The 24,909-nt window shown below is 40.0% G+C and overlaps 1 protein-coding gene across 1 annotated transcript; it reads right to left on the bottom strand.

The window, feature by feature from the left end:
• Window positions 1-259: 259 nt before the first annotated feature.
• On the bottom strand, window positions 260-697 carry LOC140874189 (uncharacterized mitochondrial protein AtMg00860-like). The gene has a single exon (XM_073277470.1). It carries the CDS (start codon window positions 695-697, stop codon window positions 260-262), a length of 438 nt encoding a protein of 145 aa, XP_073133571.1.
• Between the last annotated feature and the right edge of the window lie 24,212 nt (window positions 698-24,909).

Below are 24,909 nucleotides of genomic sequence, written 5' to 3'. Positions count from 1 at the left end.
CTCTTATGGTCAGTGAAGATCTCGAACCTCTCACCATACAAATAATGACGCCATATCTTAAGATCAAAGACAATGGCCGCAAGATCCAAATTGGGTACGGGATAGTTCTCTTCACGAGTCTTTAATTGCCTAGAGGCATAGGCAATCACATGAAGTCTCTAAGACAATACACTCCCAAACCCTGGAGAGAAGCATCAGTGTGAACTACAAAGCCACCTGATCCATACGGTAGAGCCAATACTAGAGCTTTAGTCAGACGTCACCGCAACTCGTGAAAACTCTCATCGCACTCCGACATCCAAACGAAAGGTACATCCTTCCTCGTAAGCTGCGTCAAAGTCTTAGCAATCTGAGAAAAGTTCTTCACAAATCTCCGGTAGTATCCTACCATCCCAAGAAAACTACGAATATCTGAAACTGTCGTCGGACGCGACCAATTCAAAATGGCTTTCGTCTTACTATGATCAACTGAAACACCGTATCGTGAAATCACATGACCAAAGAAAAAAACTCGGTCAATCCAAAAGTCACACTTGCTCAACTTAGCGTACATCTGCCTCTCTCTCAGTATCTGCAATACTGTACAAAGATGGAAAACGTGCTCGTCCATACTGCGAGAATACACAAGGATATCGTCGATGAACACTACCACAAACTTATCCAGAAAGTCGCAAAATACTATGTTCATCAAATCCATGAAGACTTCTGGAGCATTCGTCAAACCAAACGGCATCAATAAGAACTCGTAGTGACCATACAGCGTATGAAATGCTGTCTTAGAGATATCCTCATCTCTAACCCTCAATTGGTGATATCCCGACCGTAGATCAATCTTCGTATAAACAGAAGTACCATGTAACTGATTGAACAGATCTTCTATCCGCGGAAGAGGATACTTATTCTTCACTGTCGCTTGATTAAGCTATCGATAGTCTATGCAAAGACGCATCGACCCATATTTCTTCTTAACAAAAAGGACTGGTGTCCCCCATGGCTAAACACTCGGCTGAATATAGCCCTTATCAAGAAAATCTTGAAGTTTCTTCTGAAATTCCTTCATCTCCGAAGGAGCTAACCGGTAAGGAGCTCTGGAAATCAGTGTTTTCCCTGACAGTAACTCAATTTCAAACTCGATCTCCCTCACTGGTGGTAAGCCTGAAATCTCATCTGGAAACACATCGGAAAAATCACGGACCACTGGTATCACCTAGATTTCTGGTCCCTCCAAGGATGCATCGATGGCGTAAATAAGGTAGCCTTTCCCGCCAAACTCTAAAGCACGCCGGGCTTTAAGAGCAAAAACCACTGGCATCGGGGGTCGTGCTCCCTCACCATAGAAGTACCACGTATCGCCATCCTCCGGACGAAACTGCAGAAACCTCTGATAGCAGTCCACTATCGCTCTATAGGTATTCAGAAGATCTATACCAATGATATAATTAAAATCCTCCATGGCTAAAATCATCAGGTTAGCACTAAGCTGATGTCCCTCGAAATCCAGAATGCAACCCATAACTAGATGCTTAGCCAAAACCTCTTGACCAATAGGAGTCGAAACAACTAGCAATGCGTTTAATGGAATATAGGGTAGACTATGCCCCTTAGCAAATTGTGAAGAAATAAATGTGTGTGATGCACCAGTGTCAATTAAGACATAAGCAGAAATACCACATAAGATACAGGTATCTGCAATCATCCGGTCAGTGTCTGCCTCCGCCTGCTCCTGGTTCAGTGCAAAGACTTACCCCTGAACACGTGGCCGTAAGGAAGAATGACCTCGAGAAGAAGTCTGTCGCGACGATGGCTGTGACTGCTAGCGTTGCTGCTGAGAGTGATGTTGCTGCTGCTGCACAGATGCCTGAGCACCTAAGGATCCATTCGTTGCTCCAATCAGAGTAGGACAATCCCTCTTCATATGTCCCTCCTGTCCACAATGAAAACATGCGCTGGTCACTCGAGGACACTGACCTACAGGATGTCTCCGTCTACACTGCTGACAACGGTTCCACTTCTGGCCACTAAATCGGTGGACACCGCCGGATCCAGAGGAAGAAGCAGAAGTGCCTCCCTATTTCTTGAAAGACTGGCCTTTCGGCCCCAAAGAGCTATTCGATCTAGTAAAAGAACCCATGGACCTATTCCTACGAATGTTGTCCTCTGTCTGGTGACAACGGCTGACCAAGTCCTCATAATTCAGATCCCCACCCACGGAAATCATCTGGTGAATCTCAGGGTTAAGACCTTGAAGAAAGAGAGTGTAATGCGCCGTAGTGCTACCGGAAAACTGTGAACAATAAGGGAGAAGCTCGATGAACTTCTGTTGGTACTCGTCAATAGTCATCGTCCCCTGCCTCAAGCTCAACAACTAGCTGGCCTTCGACTGCAGTAGTGCTGGAGGAAAGTACAACTTCTCAAAAGCCGTTCGAAACTCTGCCCAAGTAGCAACTCCTCTGGCAGCTATGATCGGTGTGGAAACGGTCCTCCACCACTTCCTGGCATTACCCTCTAGTAGAAAACCCAGTGACTCCATCCTCTGCTCCTCAGTACACTAATACTCTCGAAAATAGTTCTCTAAGCGCTCAATCCAGTCCTCGGCAACTCTCGGTGTCTCGCCACCTATCAATGGCTTTGGACTTATCTGAAGAAAATGATGCATGCTAAATCTCCTTTGCTCCTCGCGATGTCTAGGAAGATCCCGTCTATGGTCATGACGATCCTCCTAGTGACCGCTTCCGCTGCCGTGACTCTCATCGTACTCTGCCATCTGTTCAATAATATCAGATAATGTATTAATCCGCTTTGCTAATTCCCAGTTGCAATGCGCTCTGATAACAATAAATGTAGCGACCCTATCCGGATACACTACCTAATAAGATTTAATTAAGTGCATGCAATAATAATAAAAGCGTGAATAGCGGAATATTCAAAATACAACAAATCTGATCGGCAGAATACAACCGATGATAACAACAGTGCAATATATTTATACAACCAAATCAAAAGTTCTTAGGGTCACAACCCTACCACTAAACTCTCGCTGCCACTGACACCGGTCTCACTCCTGATGCGAGCCTCCTGGACCGTCTAGCCTCAAACCTGCCCCGCCACAAGGTATTCCAAGAACACCAAACACAGGGCGTGAGCGACAATGCTCAATACAAAAGCAATGATATATAAACTAATATGCAGCAAGAAAATGACTTTAAAATCCTGTGTAAAACAGTCTGCTCAGGGATCCACCGAATATACAACACATTTCCAAAGAGCGACTCCGCGGGGGTACTCGTATATTCACCCTATCAACTATAGCGTCTACTCCAGCATCGTGTTCGCTTCCAGTGATAGCAAAACCAGGGGCTGAGCCTCCCCAAAACCTGACTCGAATCCAAAATGGTACACAAGGCTCATATGGAAACTGACAATACCTGACTCGAGTCCATGATGAGTTACAAACTCCCTATGAAAACTGTCAACGACTCACATCTCTCGGGATGCGGTCCAGTGTAAAAGCATACATGTGCTAAAGCAGTAAATCATAGAAAACATATAGCACATACTCATGCAACATATAAGCATATATATCATGCCGGCTATCTCGGTCAATACTTACGTACCTCTAACACTGCAGGTAAATCCTAGAAACACTGGTCTAGATCCCACGCCTACAAGTCCACCCTAAGGCGTCTACAATGCAAATATTCATGCATCATTATTTAAGCTCTAAAAGCCTTAATTTAGCTATTCTATACTCCTAAATTTTTTAGGAAGTCAAAGCTATACCTGCATCCGTCGTCAGCCATTTGCTGTCACTTGCCTCAAAACTAGACCACAGCTCCTCTACGACGCCTAGATCGCTATGCCACTTTCGGATCCTCAATAGGAAGCCTGGAATCTCCAAGATCTGAGTTAGAAGGTCTAGGAATCGAGAGAGAAAAGAGGAAAGGTGCACTTGAAAATGAAATCTCGATCCTCTATTTATAGACGAAGTTCGGAGCCTCCGAACCCGACTTCGGAGCCTCCGAACCCAACTTTGGAGCCTCCGATCCGGTTTGGATCCTTCGTTCCTGACTTCGGAGTCTCCGATCCTGACTTCGGATCCCCCGAAGTCCCATCAGTGACATCACCAATGACTTATTATTTTCGGACAGCTGGCCATGCAAGTTCGGAGCCTCCGATCTCAGGTTCGGATCCTCCGAACCAGTTCGGAGCCTCCTAACCTGGTTCGGATCCTCCAAACCCTTCGAACCCTCGAAACATTCCCGGCCATTTTCGAGTGTCTTGGATTCATTTCTTGACTCCGTTAATCCATTTGGAATTTTCTTAATCATGTTTTACTTAATCAAAACAGGATTACATGATTAATTACTCAATAATCGTTAATTTTGGGTACGGGTCACTACACTCTCAACCGTTTGAAGGATCTGCAAAATCTTTTCTGGTCGAGGTAGGATATCTTTTGTATGTCTGGGCGAGATGCTTTTGTCCGGGTTTATGTGACCAAGTGATATATATTCTTGTTCGGGTGAGATCTTAGCTGCTTGAGTCATCGGGTGAGTAACTGTAAATACATTTAAAATGTAGCTGATATATAACAATGAAGTATTATTTATTATCACCAAAACTAAGGGATCTAACAAAATTTATGACACCATATTTTTTTTTCTTGAATAATGAATTTTAAATAAAATCAATGAAATTTAAAATTGAAAAAAAATGCGAATAACGATACCATATAATCTCAAGTTTAATGATATAGTGTAATAATGTATATAATATAGATAGAGTATAGATAAATGATTCCTTTAGTTTGAGCTTTGAAAACATAGAATTGAGTTTATTGTATTGCACCTTAGAAACATGTATGCGATTATTGTTATGTCTAGATATGCATGTGTTTATGCTTGGGACATGTTGAGATTATGTATGCAATTTTTTAGATTTGAAATAGCCCTAGCAACTTTGATCTTTGTTGTAGCCTTTGGTAATTTTTGTAAATTTTTGCACCGACCCTTCTTGGTAGAATGAGTATAAATTTTTACTGAAAATTCCTATTAGGGTATGGTTGGTGGCATTGGAAAGCTAAGACAAATATCTACAACTATTATGTTTATTATTTTTCTAGATTCTATCAAAAACCCATGCGCGGGCGCGCATGGGGTCCTAAAAAAAAATTGGTTCTTTCTGCGACGTGATTTTGCATCGCCAAATGTATATTTTTGCGTCGCCAAATGTTCTGGTTAATTTTATTCAGATTGAATTATTATTGTCTAATTAATGATGCTTATTTATTAATTTCCCCTTAAGATGAGATTAGCGCCTGAGGTCCCCACAACAGGTGGTATCAGAGCGTAAAGTTTTGGACTAAGATAGAAGTTGAGCGGGGTAGATTGAGTCGCATGCATTTATAGTATTTAATGATTATGCTTTACTTGAATTGAGAAATTGTATGCGAACATGATATATTGATTGAACACTGCTTGCTTCACTGATATGAGAATTACATGCTTATATGCTGATATGTATGCATGATTTATTGAATTCATCAGAATAAGTGAATTCGTTGTAAGCATGTATTATTTGAAAAGCATGAGCATTTGCAAGTATGTGTTCTATTCAGAAGCATGAGATTATATGTATGTTATACTGAAATTGTATTTTATAATATGTGCATTATATATTGCTTCGGTCATCAAATAAGACAGATTGTGTAGATAGCATGAGAACCTCAGACAGAACAAAATAGTGTTGAGGTAAGGTTTTGAGCCGATCGATATGATGATTGCCCTGAGGAGTATGTTAGTTGAACAACTCCAGAGCTATTAATTACCAACTCAGAAAGATACAGAATATGCTATGTCTAGAAAGGGGTTGAGTTGAAAAGCTGGATCAGTTGTTCAAGAGAAGCATATTCAGATGAACATAGAACCAGTCTTATAGCAACTCCATGGCTTAGTAAGAAGTTGGTGAAGTATACAGAAGTGCTTGTTGAAGAGCAGACGTACTGAATGTTGGAGAACACGGCGATCAGATCAATCAGAATTGATACCCGGTGCAGCGGAAGTTTAAAAATTTTATATGGAACGATTCCATAATGGGTATCAAAACTTTACGATTAAATTGTGTGTGTAAAAATTAAATAACTATTATAAATTTTTACCTCCAATCTCGAATCGAGATTTTGGACACCAACAGATTGCTCTGCTCTTGTTGTATATCCCTGGAACTGATGGACGAACTGTTCTTCAATCAGGTCCACGAACGGATAATTAATCCCTCTGATAGATTGCACTAGAAAATCTATCAGAAGTTTCTACGAAGAGATTAACGAATTTGATCCGTTAAACAAGACTGTAATTCAAAATTCACAGACTGGATTTTGCCGAGCAGAGGGGGAAGGGGGGCGGCCACTACTGAGAGAAAATCACTAGGTTTTCGAAAATTTGTGACCTGTTGTGTGTAATTTCTGTACTGCAATAACTTATTTATAATGTAGGCCGCTAACAACTTAGGGCCCATTAGTCATAAGTTCAAGCCCAACAAGCAAAGCCCGCATGTTCAGAAATTAATATAAAATTCATCATGACTCCGATTGATAAACCGATTTCACCAATGTGCACAGAAACCATTTCTGCACCTTTTAAAGTCAAGATAAATTTTTCTGAATCCGAATTCAGTTATTTCCAAAAATGCCCATCCCTATGTCATTTTAGGAAATCTTACTCCTCTACTCTTAAATAAGAATTCCAACTTCTTTGTTCATTAAATTTAACTCTTTAAATTTAACTATCTCAACGGGGATTAAAAATCCATTACTCTGTGTGACCCTCAATGGTTCAGAGATACAGCTAGCCGTGGGCTCACAACTCCTTGTGACTCGGAACAACAATTTCCGACTTGCCTATCGAATCATGGTATGAGCGCCTAGCAACATCGCCCCATGATTCCCTAGGTATCACTGATAGTGCCTGCAAGAACCAATAGATTTTGGTTAGCGTATAGTACGGTCCCTTCATCCATATATCCCGATCGAATCAACAACCATTGGTATATCGAGAGTCGTTCGAGATTCGATAACTATGCAATACATCTTGAAGATCAAATAGTGACATCGCATGTGCTACTAAGAAACTATTTCTTAAACCACATCATGTACTCTGGCCAGAGATTCGTCACACTAATATCTCCTCAGATCGCATAGGATATCCACACTCGCAAGTATGTGGTGAATCCTTGACAACAAAGCATCGACTCCTATATGTGTTGTAACTGTATCCAATCCCGACACCTGATGACCCCAATAGAGTCGGTAAACGAGTCAAAGCACAGTACTAGCATATAGAGTCTCAATGATGTTTCAAGTAGTAAGGACTAATGGTGTACAACCAAAACCGCAGACTTTATCCACTCGATAAGTGATAACCACTTGGAAAGTCTGGATAGGGTAGTTCGATCATTCATCGTATGAATATCCATTTGCATGCTTCGAACATCTCTATGTTCCTTACCAATGAAACGTGGTACTCTGCATCGCAAATGCTAGTCTCAAACTCGAGCGATCCTTATCCTTATTTTCGGACGGCTCAATCGACTAGGAACAGTTTAGAACATACAGTGACTATAAGATGTGTTTCATGATAGACATCCCCATGTTCTACCACATCTTACATACACTATAGTATATTCAAGGTCTTTATCAAAACAACAATAGTATATCACAATATAACAATATGAAGAAAGATAAAGTCATTGCCATTAATAAAAGTGTAAATTATATTAAACAAAAGATTGTTTATACAAAGAGTCATCAAAGCCCTTAGCCACAAGTTGGCTCACCGGGCACCCACTCTTTCATTGAAATGGTTTGACAAGTAAGTAAACAAAATTGTTTATTTCCGTATAAGATAAAGAAGATAGAAAAGCAGACTTTGCAGAATAGAAGCATAACAACTTGAATGAGTTGATTTAAAGCCAGTGATAGAATAATGAAACCACAAACCGGTTGTACGAGGCAGAGTAGAATTTTTTTATTCACGCCTCTGTAATTGCGAAAAACTATGATCATCACCTCCTCTAAAACTTCCATAACAGTATGGCTATGAAGCAAGAGTTAGTGACAACAACAGCAAAGATTGATTCAGCCTAAATTCCAGCAGATGAAGAAATATAAGCATAGCTCCCCTAGCTGAAACAGATCAAGAAAAAATTTGAATGACAGATAATTTCATAGGAAATAAGCAAGTATAGAAAATGAGGCTCAAGTTGCACCAGATAATGAGATTACAGGTAATTGAGTAATTGACTGAATCTGCTTATATCTTGATTGCATAGCATACATTCATAGATCAATGATTTGTTATGCTATAATATTTATCTTTTGAGCCTTTATTAATTGTATGTTCCGAGTCTTTGCCTTTCAGTAGATGGAAAATATTTGGTAGATTCGACAGAACAGATAAAATACAGATTTGAGTAAATAAGATTGAATGTGATAATATATGACTTGGGTATTAAGCTAGCATGCATTATAGATATTAATGCAATAACTGAGTACCAGTTAACATCTGATTGAATCCGTGCACTGATTAAGCAATAGAAATGATTAGAAAGTTATGATATGAGTTTCAGAAATTAGATTTTGTTATTTCGGTACTGGTTATATCACGATGACCGTAGAAGAATTTTGGAAGAATTCTAGTCGATATACTGAACTAGTATAGAATTAACCTAGAATTGACATATATGTCAGTGGTTAGAATGTACAGAAATAGTTCAATGACATATTCCGACCTTTCTAAGATATGAATGCAGTTCTATATAGAGTGGTGTCTAGTACAAAAATCTTATAACAACTCGTATAGAAGTGGAAAGGAGATCATGAGTATGGTCGCGGGCTCCCAAAGCAGAAGGCCAGATGGGCCAGAAGCAAAGGGACGCACCCGGCCCATTACATAAAAGGGCGCCCTTTTATGTAATGGACCGGGTGCGTCCCTCTGCTTCTGGCCCATCCGGCCTTCTGCTCTAGGGGACCGCGACCATACTCATTATCTTCTCTCCACCTGGAAAGGAGAGTTTTTGCGCTCTCCAGGATTCGAACTTGGACCACCAGGCATATATCCAAATTCAACTCAATCCTGGTACCAGCTTTGTGGTACCAAGATTGAGTTGAATTTGGATATATGCCTGGTGGTCCAAGTTCGAATCCTGGGGAGGGCAAAAACTCTCCTTTCCAGGTGGATAGAAGATCATGAGTATGGTCGCGGGCCCCCAGAGCAGAAGGCCAGATGGGCCAGAAGCAGAGGGACGCACCCGGCCCATTACATAAACTGAGAGTCACTATGACCGACGGGTCTGTCAAACTCTAGTGATCCAGGGACATTTGGTCCACGTCCTGTTAGGAATGAGTGGTTGGGTCCAGCGGTTTGAGTCCCAGCGGCTACAGGTCATGTCCTAGGCGCCAGTTTGAGTGGATTTCTGATTCGTTACCTAGATATGATACTTTTTCATTACATTGCATGTTTTATATATGTATGTTTACTCGTACTAGCGTACTGAGCTTTAGCGCACATGTGCAGTTATTTTCTGTTGTCTGGACACCCCATTCAACGGGGCAGTTGCAGGTAGTTTTCCTAGAGATCTGGAGATTGGGTGGTGACCAAGGAAGGATTGCAGGGTTAGCCACTAGGTATTAAGTTAGTTTTCGCAGTTATTCTGATTATGTTTAATTATGTTTTTAATTGCATGTCTAAGCTCTTGATTAGTAGGTGATCATGGTGTGGCTTACTACAAAGAACCAGAGCTAGATGCTGACACTCTACTCATCTACGGACAATCCTTCTTAATGTGACCCATATAGCCACAACGAAAACTAGCACCACCTGCTCCACGACATCTGTCGGTAGGATGACGTCCCTCACACTTCTCGCACTGACTCTTCTTCTTCCCAAAGTGTAACACAACTCCACCAGAACCGAACCTGAAGAATAAAACGTACCAGAATTCTTGAAGAAATGAGCTTTAGGACGCAAAGAGTTACCTGGTCGGAAGGATTAGAAGTTCATGTTACGCTTGATGTTGTCCTCAGCTTGCCAAAAACGGTTCACTAGCACCTCATACGATGTCGGGTCATCGCAAATAGCTACATAGTCGTGTATCTTTGGGTGAAGGCCCTGCAAAAAGTGGTCATACTTGGCCTCGGAGCTGTTGGCAACATACAAGAAAATGGTAGCATTTCAAATAACTTATACTGGTACTCGTTGATAGACATGTTTCCCTGCTTCAAGTTCATAAACTTGTTCATCTTAGACTGACGGAGTGCTGGAGGGAAGTATAGCTTCATGAACGCCTCACATAACTCAGCCCACGTGGCATAGCCTTGCACAAATACAAAGGGCGCGGAATTAGATATCCATAACTTGCGGGCACTACCTTCCAGAAGAAAGATAACGGCCTACAAATTCTACTCATCAGTGCAGTGATATACCTCGAAGAAGTTCTCCATCCTCTCTAACCAATTCTCCACGTCTTTCGGAGTCTCGCCTCCACCTAATGTCTTAGGAGCCATCTGCACAAACCTATGCATGTCAAAGCGATGTCTGTCCTCTCTATGGTGATGGTGTCTCCGAGGACGATATCTTCCCTCTTCATCGCCCCAACGAAAATCAAAAATCCCATGGCTCTCGTCTCCACATCATGCCATCTATAAAAGTAACATAATTTTAACCTCAAGACTGTTTACCTAGATCCCAAATCTCAATGCATGCTCTGATACCAAAAATATAATGACTTGACCAAAGAATACTACTCGGTCAATCCATAACTCGCATTTACTGAACTTGGCATGTAACTACTTCTCACGAAGAATTTGCAGTACAATCCTCAAGTGCTGTGCATGCTCGTCAATACTACGAGAGTAGAACAAAATGTCATCAATGAAAAACACGAAAAACTTGCCCAGATAATTTTGGAAGACTCTATTCATAAATCCATGAACAATTCAGGTGCGTTCGGCAATCCAAAATGCATCACTAGAAACTCGTAATGACCATACAGCTCGGGAGAGTGTATAATTTTAACGGAGCTTTTAAAGAGAAAATTGTTTTGTGATAGATCACTGCGATAAATTCTTAATAGGGATATTGGAATTGAATTGTAGTTGATAAACATTATTTGTTGCTCGGGAGAGGGAAATAATACACGTAAGTGTTCTTGGCTATTAATTGATTGGAATTTATGAAGATTAATTAATTAGGATTGATTGTTGTTGAAACCAGGTGAAATCTATACCTCTAGACCATTTTTCTCTGATTGATATTATCTGAAAGTTGTGTGCGTGCTTATCAAAAATATCTTGATTATTTTATTTTTCTGCAAAATTCTGAGATTTTGATTTTCTAGATAAAGTTTGGACTATTTTAATTACAACCACTGATTATTTTTATTTTACTCCCTGTGGGATCAATATCTGAATTATTCACTATATTAAAACTTGACACTCGTACGCTTGCGAGGAATAAGAATTCAAATAAGGAATAATTCATATTCATGCTCAATTTAACTTCAACTCCTTTTTCATTCACAATTTCACACTTTTCTCTTCACTTCAATGATCTTTCAACTTTTTCACAACTTCTTTCACAACCACAATTTTTTCATAACTTTTCAACCTCATTATATTTTTTTCTTTCTACTACCTCTTTTCATTTTTTCTTTTCAAATCTTCCACCATACCATTCCCTTTTTCACAAATAAAACTAGGAGTATAAAACAATTTAACATTCAAATTACTACCTTAAAGGTAGGAAATAGTGTTTAGGCTATTCAGGTAGTCAATGTAGGACCTTGAAATAATGACGAATGAGGGTTTAATCACACGTCTACACGCATGCCATTCGATTTTTAATAAAGCTCAAACAAGGTACAAAGGATAACATGTAAACATAGGTAGCTTGAAAGGCTCAAACGAATTCAAAAAAATTGCCTAAATCATTCCTAATCTCAGTATTGCCCGTATTTCGCCTCGAAGAGTGTTTGAACTAGTTCTAGACAAGTCTCAATCCACAATCAAATCATACAAATCTCAATCAGTGCAGAAAAAAAATAATCATCAGCAGTTAACGATGATTTTCCAACAAATTTCAGATTTTCTCGTACCTCAATGTACTAATAAATGTGTAAGCTCAAATAGGCAACTAAGGATAAATTAATTCAATGAAAATTAAGCCCAAAAAATCCAAACAATGCCTCAATCGTATCTATGTTTGTATGTTTCAAAATTCAGATTCAAGTATTAATCAGAGTATATAAGAAATTGTTCATTCAATTGGTTCCATTTTTTTCAAAAATATTTGTCAGATAGGCAGACAATCATGGATTTCAGTTATAGCACAAAAATTTTTCTTTCATCAGCCATGCATCCAATTCTTTCTCGACTTTTTTCAACTCAAAAACTAACACAACAAATAAACTCAAAAAAAAAAATTTATCTATGAAACACACAGTAAAACTCAACTAATCAACTATCAACCAAAAAATTCAATCAAAAATGATTCATCCCCCCAAAATTAATATAATCATTGTCTCTAATGATTTAAAACTAGAAAAAGAACAAGGGACACGAGACGCATACCTTCCGACACCGAGCATCAGGACCCGGTGTAATCAACTTCATCTCCATGTAAAATAATATTGCAGCCGCAAACCATTAGAGGAGGTAAAGCAGAACAACCACACTCATTTTAACCCTATAAGAAAACATGCACATGGTTAAGGCACAAAAGGGAAACCCAAAACAATGGAGAAGCATGTTATCCCGAATTGTATTATCATTTGTATGCTCAAAGGCGCAAGGATGTTGCATATTTGTAAGCTCTTGCAGGGAGTGTTTTGTGCTGCTAGGGTGAGTGTTGCTGTCATGAGAGTGCTCCTGCAGGGATGAGTAGCAACTGGGAAGCACAAAGGAGAACTGGCTAGGCGCATGTTGATGAGCAGGTGATGTAGCAGCTGGTTCGGACGTGGTCTTGGGAAATTGAGGAGCACGATTGCTCATGGTGTTGCGCAGAAGAGTTGCTGGTTTGCTCAAGAGGAGCTCCTGATGGGGAGGAGGTGTAAGGCTGCGCGATTGCACTATGATGAGCGCTAATGATGATGCGCGTTTGCTCAAAGTGGAGCGCTGTTGGGAAATCGTTTGCACAAGGGTGAGCGCAATCGCGCTTGGTCATGCAGCAGCTTGGAGCGCGATTGCGCTAGAATTTAGCACAGATGAGATTTTGTTTGTGCAAGGTGTTGCTGCGCGATTGCGCTCTGTGTTGCCCCCTTGATGTGCTGGTTAGTGCATGGGCTGCGCTGATTAGAAGCGCGATTACGCATTGTTGTGTAAGGCCCGGGATTAATTAATTTTAATTCGAGAATATTTAATTTGGGAATATTTAGAGTTTAGAATTAAATTCTAATATTTTTAAATGAATAAGGATTGAAATTGAATTAAATCGCTTTTTCGGGGACTGAATTGCAAATAGCCAAAAGTTCAGGGACTAAACTGCAATTTGGCTAATATTTATCTACACTTATACCTTATTCAGCCAATTTACACGTGACTGAACAGAAAAGAAAAGGAAGAACGGCTGAAACCCTCAAAACTCCATTTTTGCTCTGAAAAAGCTTCGATAACTTGCGCTCCGGTTGTCAGAAATTCCGAATAAATATATATCTGCGATCACCACTCCGAGAGCTTCGTTTTGGTACAAGTTTCATTCATCTTTATCAGACTTTATTTTTATGTTGAAGATGGAATTTTATGATTTTAAGATATAAGCATTTATGAGCTGTACCGATTACGTATTCGCAGACGGTTCGAAAAAAGACTATCGTTCGGATTTTATATGATTTTAGCAAGCAAAATTCGAACCCTATCATATCTGATTATGATGATTTTCGAGTTATGTGTGATGATAAGTTAGAGATAATGAGTTATATGGATTGTTGGATCGATTGTGATATTGTTTGGATTGTCGGTTTGTAGCCGTTACGCCGTCGATTCGCAAAATATCAAGACTTTGATATTATTGATTAAAAGGAGCATGGTTTGAGTTGCATCTGATCTTGTTAGTTATTTGATATGTTATTTCTCAGCTTTCATTCGAAGATTGACAACTCGAGAATCCCGATTCGAATCAAGAAGGACTTGAAGCAAGGTTTGCTAGCATTGTATTTGAAATGAAGTTGAGAAGCTGAGCAGATTTTGACATGTTGTTGTTGATTGTATTTTCAGATTTGAAGTACTTTCAGACTCGACATCGAAAGGTATAAATGACAGTGAATCCAGATGGGATAGAACACTCGAAATAGCTATTATTTCGAGTATTCCCTTGTTAATCACATACTTGGTTGATTATGTATTTTATGTGATTAGATGCTTTGATTGCTTTACATGCTTATGTGATTAGTTGTTCAAGATGTTTTATAACATTTAATGCATACAGAACATGTTGCATTCATCTTGAACTCCAGCCTGAAAAGCACAGCGGGTTGAAAAGCCTAAAGTGCATATGACGTTTGGAGGGCTGTAGTTGAGTGGCACGGATTGTAGACTTACTTCCAGAGCCAGAAGACTCACTATAGTTGCACCAAAGTCAGAGGAAATAAAGTATTTAACTTCACCTCGATTGGGTGAGTTGGTGTTCGTTAAAGATTTTATTTCCTCGGGATCCCAAAGAACTTATATTCGATTGATATCAGCTTGATAGCCTCTTTTGCCATATGCATTGCATTCACGTTTATTATCTCGCGTTTTATGTTGTTTATACTGGGATTTTATTCTCACCGGAGGTATCCGGCTATTGCTTTGTTTTGTATGTGTGCATGGAAATAGGTGGGGCAGGAGCTGGTCAGAAAATACAGGGATAGCTCGAGATAAAGTCTTAGCATGTGAGGATACGGGTTGTAGCAGAAAGACATGTACTTTGAGTGGATAAACATGTTAGAAAAGAATACAAGAATGTTGTATAAGTTGTTAACTACATGTGTAACTTGTGTAGGAAAGCTTATCAGATGTTATTAGATTGCATGTTTATTATTTTGAAGCTTGTATCAGAGTATGTGTTTGTATGTTTCAAGTTTGGACAGCAAAAATCTTTCCTGCATTTTCTGGAAAATGTAGCCCGCTCGATCGGTAGAAATTCACCGATCGAGCGAGGCCCTTATTTTGCAAGGCAGAAAAATCGAGTTTGTTGCCCGCTCGATCGGTAGAAAGTCACCGATCGAGCGAGGCCAAGAATCCCTGGACCCGAGAGCTTCTAGTTTGAGCTCGCTCGATCGGGCAGCTTTCGCCGATCGAGCGAGACACTGTAGCTTTTAAAAAAAAAAAAAATTTTAGCTCTTGGTCCTTTATATCCTTTGTGTACTTGATTAATTGTTAATTCTAATAAATTGCCCTAAAATAAGATTAGCAACCCGGGTCCCCACAGGTTGCCTCCCAAAAAGCGCTTGGTTTAGAGTCGTCAGCCCGACTTTCACCGGATTAATTATTTCCTTTCTCTTTCACGCGCCAAATCAATTCCATGAACCGCCTTTTAAATTTTGCTCTCTTTTTTGTGGCCTTCTTTGGTGGTAAATTTGGCGCTTCCAGCTTTGATAAATCGTCCGCAATATCCGCTCTTTGACGGCCCTCTAGCTTCACTACCGGCTCAATTGAGCATAAGTATTCGATGGGTGGATTAGGTGTCTTCTTGAATAAATTGAAAATAACTCTCTCGCCTTCCACACCTATCGATAATTCACCCTTATTTACCTCGATCTTGGTATCCGCAGTGGCCAGGAATGGTCTCCCCAATATCAGTGGCATATTTGTATCCTCTTCCATATCTAGCATAACAAAATCCACAGAAAAAATAAATTTATCTATTTTTACCAGAACATCTTCAATAATTCCAAGCGGATATGTAATCGATCTATCAGCCAACTGCAATGCGATCATTGTGGGCTTCATCTCACCAAATCCTAAGCTCATGAAAACAGACAAAGGCATTAAATTAATGCTAGCTCCTAGATCGCAAAGTGCATTATTAAAATAAGATGAACCAATAGTGCAAGGAATAGTAAAACTCCCTGGATCCTTAAGTTTCTGTGGCATCTTCTTTTGTAGCACTGCACTGCACTCTTCCGTTAGATTTACCACCTCGTTCTCTAGCAGCCTCCGTTTCTTGGACATCACCTCTTTGATGAATTTTGCGTAGTTTGGCATTTGCTCCAAAGCATCAGCAAAGGGGATGTTGATGTGAATTTTCTTGAAAATCTCCAAGAATTTGGAGAACTGTTCATCTAAAGCTTTCTTCTTGAACCTCTGCGGGTAGGGGAGTGGAGGCTTGTACATCGGTTTTGGCTCAGTTTCAGGCTCCTTCTCTTTCTCCTCGATTTTTTTCTCCAATTTCTTCTCTTCAATAGCAGGTTTTTGGACTCCAACTTCTTTGCCACTCCTTAACTCGATGGCATTGCACTGCTCCTTGGGATTTACCTCTGTGTTGCTCGGGAACTGGCCTCTGTTATTATCCTTTAGTGCGTTCGCCAACTGCCCTATGCTAGTCTCCATAGATTGAAGTACAGCACCCATGTTGGCCATGTGCGTCTCCAAGCTGTCAAGGCGAGACTCAGTTCTCGCCATCCTCTTAACTGATTCCTGCACAAAGGTACTGACAGCGTCCTCCAAAGACTGCTTACCCTCATCCTTGTTTCCATTGAACCCCGGAGGATTCAACACATTTCTATTGTTAGCATACAAAAAATTTTCATGATTACGCAAGCTAGGCTGATAAGTATTTGGGACAAGGTTACCTTGATAGCCTCCATAACCTCTCTGATTTATGTACTGGGCTTGTTCATGATAGTGAGATTCATCCACTGCACCCGAAACACCTGCTGGTTCTGTAACACTCACTTTATTCAATGCAGCTACCTGTGTAGTCAGCGCAGATAATTGAGCAGTGATGGATGTGAGAGGATCCACTGCATACACTTCAGCTGGCTTCTTTACTCCCATACGCTCAGATGGCCATTGAAAACTGTTGATCGTCATCTGTTCTAGCATATCATAGGCCTGTACATGGTCCTTTGCAAATATAGTACCTACAGCCGCTGAATCCACATTCATCCTCGTAGGCGCATTCAGTCCGTTGTAAAACCACTCGATCTGTTCCCAATCTGCAAAATTGTGGTTAGGACAACGTCTTAATAATTATTTATACCTTTCCCATGACTCGTAGAGCTGTTTAGAATCCATCTGCCTGAATGTGCTGATCTCGATCTTGAGTTGGGTGGTTTTGGCAGGTGGAAAATATTTCGCAATAAATTTTTCTGCCATCCCCTCCCAAGTAGTGATGCTTTCAAGCGGCAGTGATTGCAACCAACTTCTAGCTTGATCCCTGAGAGAAAACGGAAACAAGCGTAAACGAATAATATCCTCAGACACACCGTTAATTTTTACCGTATCAGTTATCTCCAAGAAGGTGCGTAGGTGTAGGTGAGGATCAGCAGTGGCGCTCCCATTAAATTGGTTCTGTTGAACCATGTTGATCAAAGCAGGTTTCAGCTCAAAATTGTTGGCGTTGATAGTTCCTCGAGCGATTTCAGAATAGTGAGCCTGGATCGTCGGCCTGAAGTGATCTCTGATTGGAACCAAGGGAGCTTGATTTACTTCTTCAGCCATTCTTTCAATTTCTTCTCTTCTAGCTCTTCTTAAAGCATGTGCAGTGCCAATTTCTTCTCTTCTAGATCTTCTTAAAGCATGTGCAGTGCGCTCGATCTCCGGATCAAACATTAGAGAATTAGCACTTTGAGATCGCCGCATAGACTGCAATTAAAAATAAGAAGAAATTAATTAGTAACTTAAAATAAACTAAAATAAAAATTCTAAATTAAAATCTAGACTAATTGGTAACAAGACTAAAAAATAATCAAAATTTACTCCCCGGCAACGGTGCCAAAAACTTCTTGTGAAAATTTCTCGCAAGCGTACGAGTGTCAAGTTTTAATATAGTGAATAATTCAGATATCGATCCCACAGGGAGTAAAATGAAAATAATCAGTGCTTGTAATTAAAATAGTCCAAACTTTATCTAGAAAATAAAAATCTCAGAATTTTGCAGAAAAATAAAATAATCAAGATATTTTTGATAAGCACGCACACAACTTTCAGATAATATCAATCAGAGAAAAATGGTCTAGAGGTATAGATTTCACCTGGTTTCAACAACAATCAATCCTAATTAATTAATCTTCATGAATTCCAATCAATTAATAGCCAAGAACACTTACGTGTATTATTTCCCTCTCCCGAGCAACAAATAATGTTTATCAACTACAATTCAATTCCAATATCCCTATTAAGAATTTATCGCAGTGATCTATCACAAAACAATGTTCTCTTTAAAAGATCCGTTAAAATTATACACTCTCCCGAGCTGTATAAATAATTAACAGTGTATTTTCTAATGTCCTATTCAAAATCCCCTCTCCCGAGCAAAGATTTCAAATAAATATAACAAATCAATTATTGATCAGATAATTGAAAAGACAATCAATTCTAGAAAAAAACAATTAATATAGAAGAAACTCAATTCAATAAAATCAAGAATTCATGAAAGTGTCTACACCAGGTTCCATCCGACCTCTAGACTATAAAAATTTCGTTCATAATTGAATTCTGAATAAAACAAATCATGTTCAAAAATCCAAACATATTCAGAATAAAATAAAAGATAAGAAACAAAATCCGTAGATGCGACGCCGTGTCCGGACTATCGATCTCCGTCTTCGTTCTTCAAGTTAGCGCAGATTTCCTTCTCCAAAATCTCTCGATAAAGCCCTCTGATTTCTGTGATGTATTGTGGCGGCCCTCCTCCAATTCTGATAAGAATTACCTTTTTATATCATGCAACAAAAGCCCAAGAATAAAGCCCAAGAAAATATAAAGTTTCCTTCCCGATAAAAATTTCCAAACTACAGATTTTCGCGACATGCGCCCGCTCCAGGACTCACGCGGGCGCGCATAGGGCTCTGTCTCAAATCTTCACTCTCACAGAATAGACGCGCGATAGCTCTCTTCCTCTTTTCTTCGGCGCTTGTTTTAGCGCTAAACTTTAAGGCCCAAATGAGAAAGCCCAACACTGTTCTCTTCTTTTCTTTTTTTGACCGTTTCTTTTCTTCTTCTTTTCCTTTCTTTTATTTTCTCTTTTTCTTTTAATTATTTTAATTCCCTATTTTCTTCCTCAATTTCCTTTTTTACTCTCTTTTCCAAATAAATTCAATAAATCACTGTAAACACAAAAACAACAAAATACCCACATAAATCTGCTCGAAACAACCAATTAACAATTAAAATCATATATAAATTAAGTGTATAAAATACACTTATCAGCAGTTCAAACAAATAAAATAAAATAAAATAAACACCGGATAATATCCGAATCAGAATACCATGAAATAAAATTAAGTTATCCCCGCTTGATGTGGTACGACAGGTGGATAAGTTTACATGCCAAAAGATCAAAAGCAGGGAAGACTCATCCTGCGAATAACTATAAATGTTTAAAATACTAAGATTCATTATTACATATCATCAGAGTTTGCGAAACCAAAAAAAAACAGCGACGGTCATGGGCCTGCACCACCAGTGGCCTCACCCTGGGGATCCTGCTCTTCAGTACCTAGGAAATCGTACTCACCTGAAAAACAAATAAGTGGAGTGAGTCTAAAAGACTCAGCAAGAATACTGGGGGGGGGGGATAACGAGTACAACATAATTACATGCACACGCATATTTAAAATAGCTGATACTAAATTACTTTTTTTTTGTGCCCCTAACTTTAAACAAAAGAAGAATTCAAAACAAAAGAGAGAACGTGAATGAAACATATGCATGGCTAAGTCTAGCAGCATAACTGTAACTGCAAAAAAAAACTGTACTGAAGCATAAACATGAAATATCTTGGCGAACTTAGATCCTTGAATTGTGACCCTGTGGTTTCGATCATGATCATGGCTGCAGTGCACTATGCCGCAAGGAGGTTAGGTATTTACCAACCCATCTTGCCCATACTTGGTAAGGGAGGCCAAGATTTCTCTTGACCCCACACATGCACGTCTATATTTGGTAAGGTAGGCAAAGACATCTCTCAACCCCACACATACACATACTTTGGTAAGGTAGGTCAGAACGTCTCCCAACCCCACACATACACGTCATTTCTATAGTCACAATCATTTCACTTCGTTCGTAAAAGTTATTTTCTTTTTGTTCTTGATTCTGGGACTTAGCATGCATATGTAAATGTTGTGCACTTGAAAATATTTATTCAATGATCATGCGAGCGACTCAAATGTGAATGATCGAAATGGTGAATTAGGAGACAATCAAAAGATGGGAATCTATGGCCTATACCCGTACTTAGGATAATTCGAGCAATTTACCCATAAAACCTACAACTCCCTACGTTCTCATTCAAAAGGGGTTCTGTTTGAAATCGAATCTCCCACCCACTTACAACTAAACATAGGAGTGATTCCCGATGTATTAATCCCATTACAACCATTTTATAAAGTCCTATTTCCGGACAATGCCTTATATATATATATAAAAATATTCTGCTCACCTTCATTCAAAAGCCTAGATCTTGGCCTAATTCTAATCGAATAACTCCCGCTTTCACCAACAAGTTCTTAACATCCAATACTAAATCCCAACCCGAGCCCTTGTCCAAAATTCTGATTTGATTACAGCCTTAGACACTTTGTTCCGAGCAGCCCAAATCATTTCAAAAATCTTGCTCAATCCCACTCCTTGCACCAAATCGAATACCAACAATTTTCCAGCCACAAGACTAGGAACAAGATCAATACCTAGGTTCACTTAAACTCCTAAATCTCGCCTATTTTCATGTCTAAACTAAGCTCAAAAGTGCAGCATCCAACCCCTAAAAACCGAGCCCAACCAAACCCCACAATCGAAGTGCCTCAAATCGCTCCCACAAGCTAACATCGAGCCAACCTAAGCACTACCATGTGAACTACATATCATCCATGGTAGCTCTAATTCACCATCCGAATCATCACAACAAAACATCAAATATATAATCGAATCAACAAGTTCAGGGAAATTTCTTGAAATTGATCGATCAACATGCTATCCAACCAATGAAACTTTGGAACTCAAACCAAGAAGAAAAATTGGAAGATGCTCAAATCATAAGCTATGAAACCTTTGAAAATTTGATCATCATGACACGAAATAACCTGGAAGTTTTCAAACTAAACCATGTAAATAAATCTACTCATACAGACTTCACGAACGGGGCACAAATTTACATAAGAATTTCAAATTCTCCAAGAATGCAACACACAATATAATAACCACATAACGAAGCAAGGAAATCCATATACTTGTATATCTAGAGAAAAAAAAATTCAAACAGGGACAAGCTCGCTGTGGCCGATTGAGTTGAGAAATGGTGTTGCTCGATTGAGCTGAAATCGAGCTGGAAATGAGCTCCAAACCTCGACCAGCTAGCCTAGGATCGATTTTCCGGACATGGAATTGAATATTGAAGAGCCAGGGAAGAAGATTTGAAGAAGCCGATTCCTTTCTTAGAGAACAGGGCAAAGAAATCGGCTTGTGTGTGTTTGAGTATGTGTGTCTGTGTGCGCGAGTCTTTTAGTGAGTGAGAGTGTGTGGCTAGGATTTAATCCTTGAGTCCAAGTGCTAGAATAGGTAACCCTAAAAAAATGAGAGTGTTGGAAATTTCATGAAAAAGTGAAACACACGTTTAAAAAGTGCTAAATCACAACTAGCAATTTGGACTACAATTTAAATTGCACTAAATAAAAATGCAAGCTTAAAAATCCTAATTTAAAATATTAAATTTGATTTTACTAATCGGGAAATAAAAATACTAATTTCCACAAAAGTAAAAATAATAATAATAAATTCTAATGCGCGGGAAAATATGAATATTTAGGCAATTAACACAGAAAATTAAAATAATTAAAATCATAAATATTAAAGACTAATTTAGGCATGAAACTTAAATTAAAAAAATTTAGGCGTAACAATTCCTCCCTCCCTAATATGGAATTTCATCCTTGAAATTCAGGACTTACCAAAAAGCTCTGGGTAACGAGTCCTGAAATCTGCCCCTGCTTCCCAAGTGGCCTCTTCATCCGAATGGTTCTGCCATCTCACTTTGATCATCGAAATATACTTGTTCCGGAGTCTCATCTCCTGTCTATCCAGAATCCGGATGGGCCTCTCCTCATACGTCATCTGAGGAGATAACTGAAGAGGTTCCAAACTGAGCACATGGGCCGGATTCGAGATGTACTTCCTCAACATCGAAACATTGAAGACATTATGGACTCCATCCAAGTTAGATGGCAAGGCCACCCTATAAGCCAATGCCCCTACTCTGTACAATATCTCGAAGGGTCCTATAAACCTTGGTGCCAATTTCCCTTTCTTCCCAAATCTCATGACACCCTTCATAGGAGCTACTCTGACGAACACATGATCTCCCACCGAGAACTCCAAGTCTATCCTCCTATGATCAACGTAACGCTTCTGTCTGCTCTGTGCAGTCCTCATCCTGTCACGGATCTTGGCCACAACTTTGGCAGTCTGCTGAAAAATCTCGGGCCCCAACACTGACCTCTCACCAACCTCGTTCCATAATACCGGTGATCTACATGGTCTCCCATAAAGTGCCTCGTAAGGCGCCATACCAATGGTTGTCTAATAGCTGTTGTTATAAGCAAACTCCACCAATGGTAACCTCGAATCCCAACTATCCTGGAAGTCAATGACACAGGACCTCAGAAGATCCTCTAGGATCTGAGTCACTCTCTCGGACTGTCCATCCGTCTGAGGGTGAAAGGCAGTGCTAAACAAAAGCTTTGTACCCAAAGCTGCATGAAGACTCTTCCAAAAAGTCAACGTAAACCGCGGATCTCTATTAGACACTATGGAAATAGGAATACCATGAAGCCTGACTATCTCCCAGACATACAACTCCGCATACTGAGTCATAGTAAGGGTCGTCTTCACTGGAAAGAAATGCGCCGACTTAGTGAGACGGTCAACAATAACCCAAATAGCATTCGAACCTCTCACTCTCCTCGGCAAGCCAACAACAAAATCCATGGTAATATTCTCCCATTTCCAGTCGGGAATAGGGAGTGGCTTAAGCAATCCTGCAGGTCTCTGATGTTTTTCTTTGACCTGCTGGCATGTCAAACACTCTGATACAAAGCGGGCTATATCACGCTTCATACTTGGCCACCAATACAACTGCTGAAGGTCCCGATACATCTTCGTACTGCCTGGGTGAATAGAGTACGGTGATGTATGTGCCTCTATCATGATAGTAACTCGCAAAGAATCACCTGCCGGCACCCAAAGTTGACCTCTAAACCTCACAATCCCATCTACCATTGAATACAGACCATTGTCTTTCTCCGCAGCTCTCTGTCTCCACTTATGCAACTGCTCATCAACTGCTTGAGCAACTCTGATACAATCAAATAATGTAGTCTGCACTATCAAAGCCAACCATCTGGGAGCTCTACCCTCGGCATAGAACTCTAGTCCAAATCACTGAATCTCATCCCGCAACGGTCTAGACACCGTCAAAGAATCAATCACTGTTGTCTTTCTACTCAATGCATCGGCAATGACATTAGCCTTACCCGGATGGTAACTAATGTCGTAGTCATAGTCTTTCACCAACTCTAACCATCTCCGTTGCCTCATATTCAATTCCTTCTGGGTGAAGAAATACTTGAGGCTCTTATGGTCCGTGAATATCTTACACTTTTCTTCATAGAGATAGTGTATCTAGATCTTATGAGCGAACACTACTGCTGATAACTCCAAATCATGAGTAGGGTAGTTCTTCTTGTGCTCCTTCAACTACCTAGAGGCATAGGCAATGACTCTATCTCGCTGCATAAGAACTGCTCCCAATCCTAACTTGGAAGCATCAATATAAACCACGAAATCCCCTTGCCCTGATGGCATGGCTAACACTGGTGCCGACGTAAGTGCCTCTTTCAACACATCAAAGCTAATTTGGCACTTCGGGCTCCAAAAAAACTTAGCATTCTTCTTAGTCAATGCTGTCAAGGGAACCGCAATGGATGAAAAGCCCTTGATAAACTTCTTATAGTAACCGGACAATCCGAGAAAACTGCGAATCTCCGATGCATTTATAGGTACAGACCACTCCTTAACAGCTTGAACTTTGGAGGGGTCTACCTCAACACTGCTCTCGGAAATGATATGGCCCAAGAATGCTATTCTCTCCAACCAAAATTTGCATTTGTCGAACTTAGCAAATAAATTCCGCTCTCGAAGCACCTCTAGAACCGTCCTCAAATGCTGTGAATCCTCTACTCTATCTTTTGAGTAAATTAGGATATAATCAATGAAGACAATGACAAAATGGTCCAAGTACGGCTGAAACACGCAGTTCATAAGATCCATGAATACCGTGGGCGTGTTCGTCAACCCGAACGGCATCACAAGGAATTCGTAGTGGCCATAACGAGACCTAAAAGCTGTATTCAACACATCTGACTCCTTAACTTTCAACTGATGATAGCCGGAACGGAGATCAATATTCGAAAATACAGAGGCTCCTTGCAACTGATCAAAGAGATCCTCAATTCTAGGAAGTGGGTACTTGTTCTTCACCGTCACTCCATTCAATTCTCGGTAGTCTATGCACAACCTTAAACTACCGTCCTTCTTTTTCACAAAGAGGACTGGTGCACCCCATGGAGAGAAACTATGGCGTATGAACCCTTTGTCAAGCAACTCTTGAATCTGCTCTTTCAGTTCTTTCATTTCCATAGGAGCCAATCTATACGGTG

The sequence above is a fragment of the Henckelia pumila genome, chromosome 1 (assembly GCF_033568475.1).
Source record: "Henckelia pumila isolate YLH828 chromosome 1, ASM3356847v2, whole genome shotgun sequence".
Taxonomy (NCBI): domain Eukaryota; kingdom Viridiplantae; phylum Streptophyta; class Magnoliopsida; order Lamiales; family Gesneriaceae; genus Henckelia; species Henckelia pumila.
The sequence above is the reverse complement of the archived record's forward strand: the minus strand, read 5'-3'. Positions and strand labels throughout refer to the sequence as shown.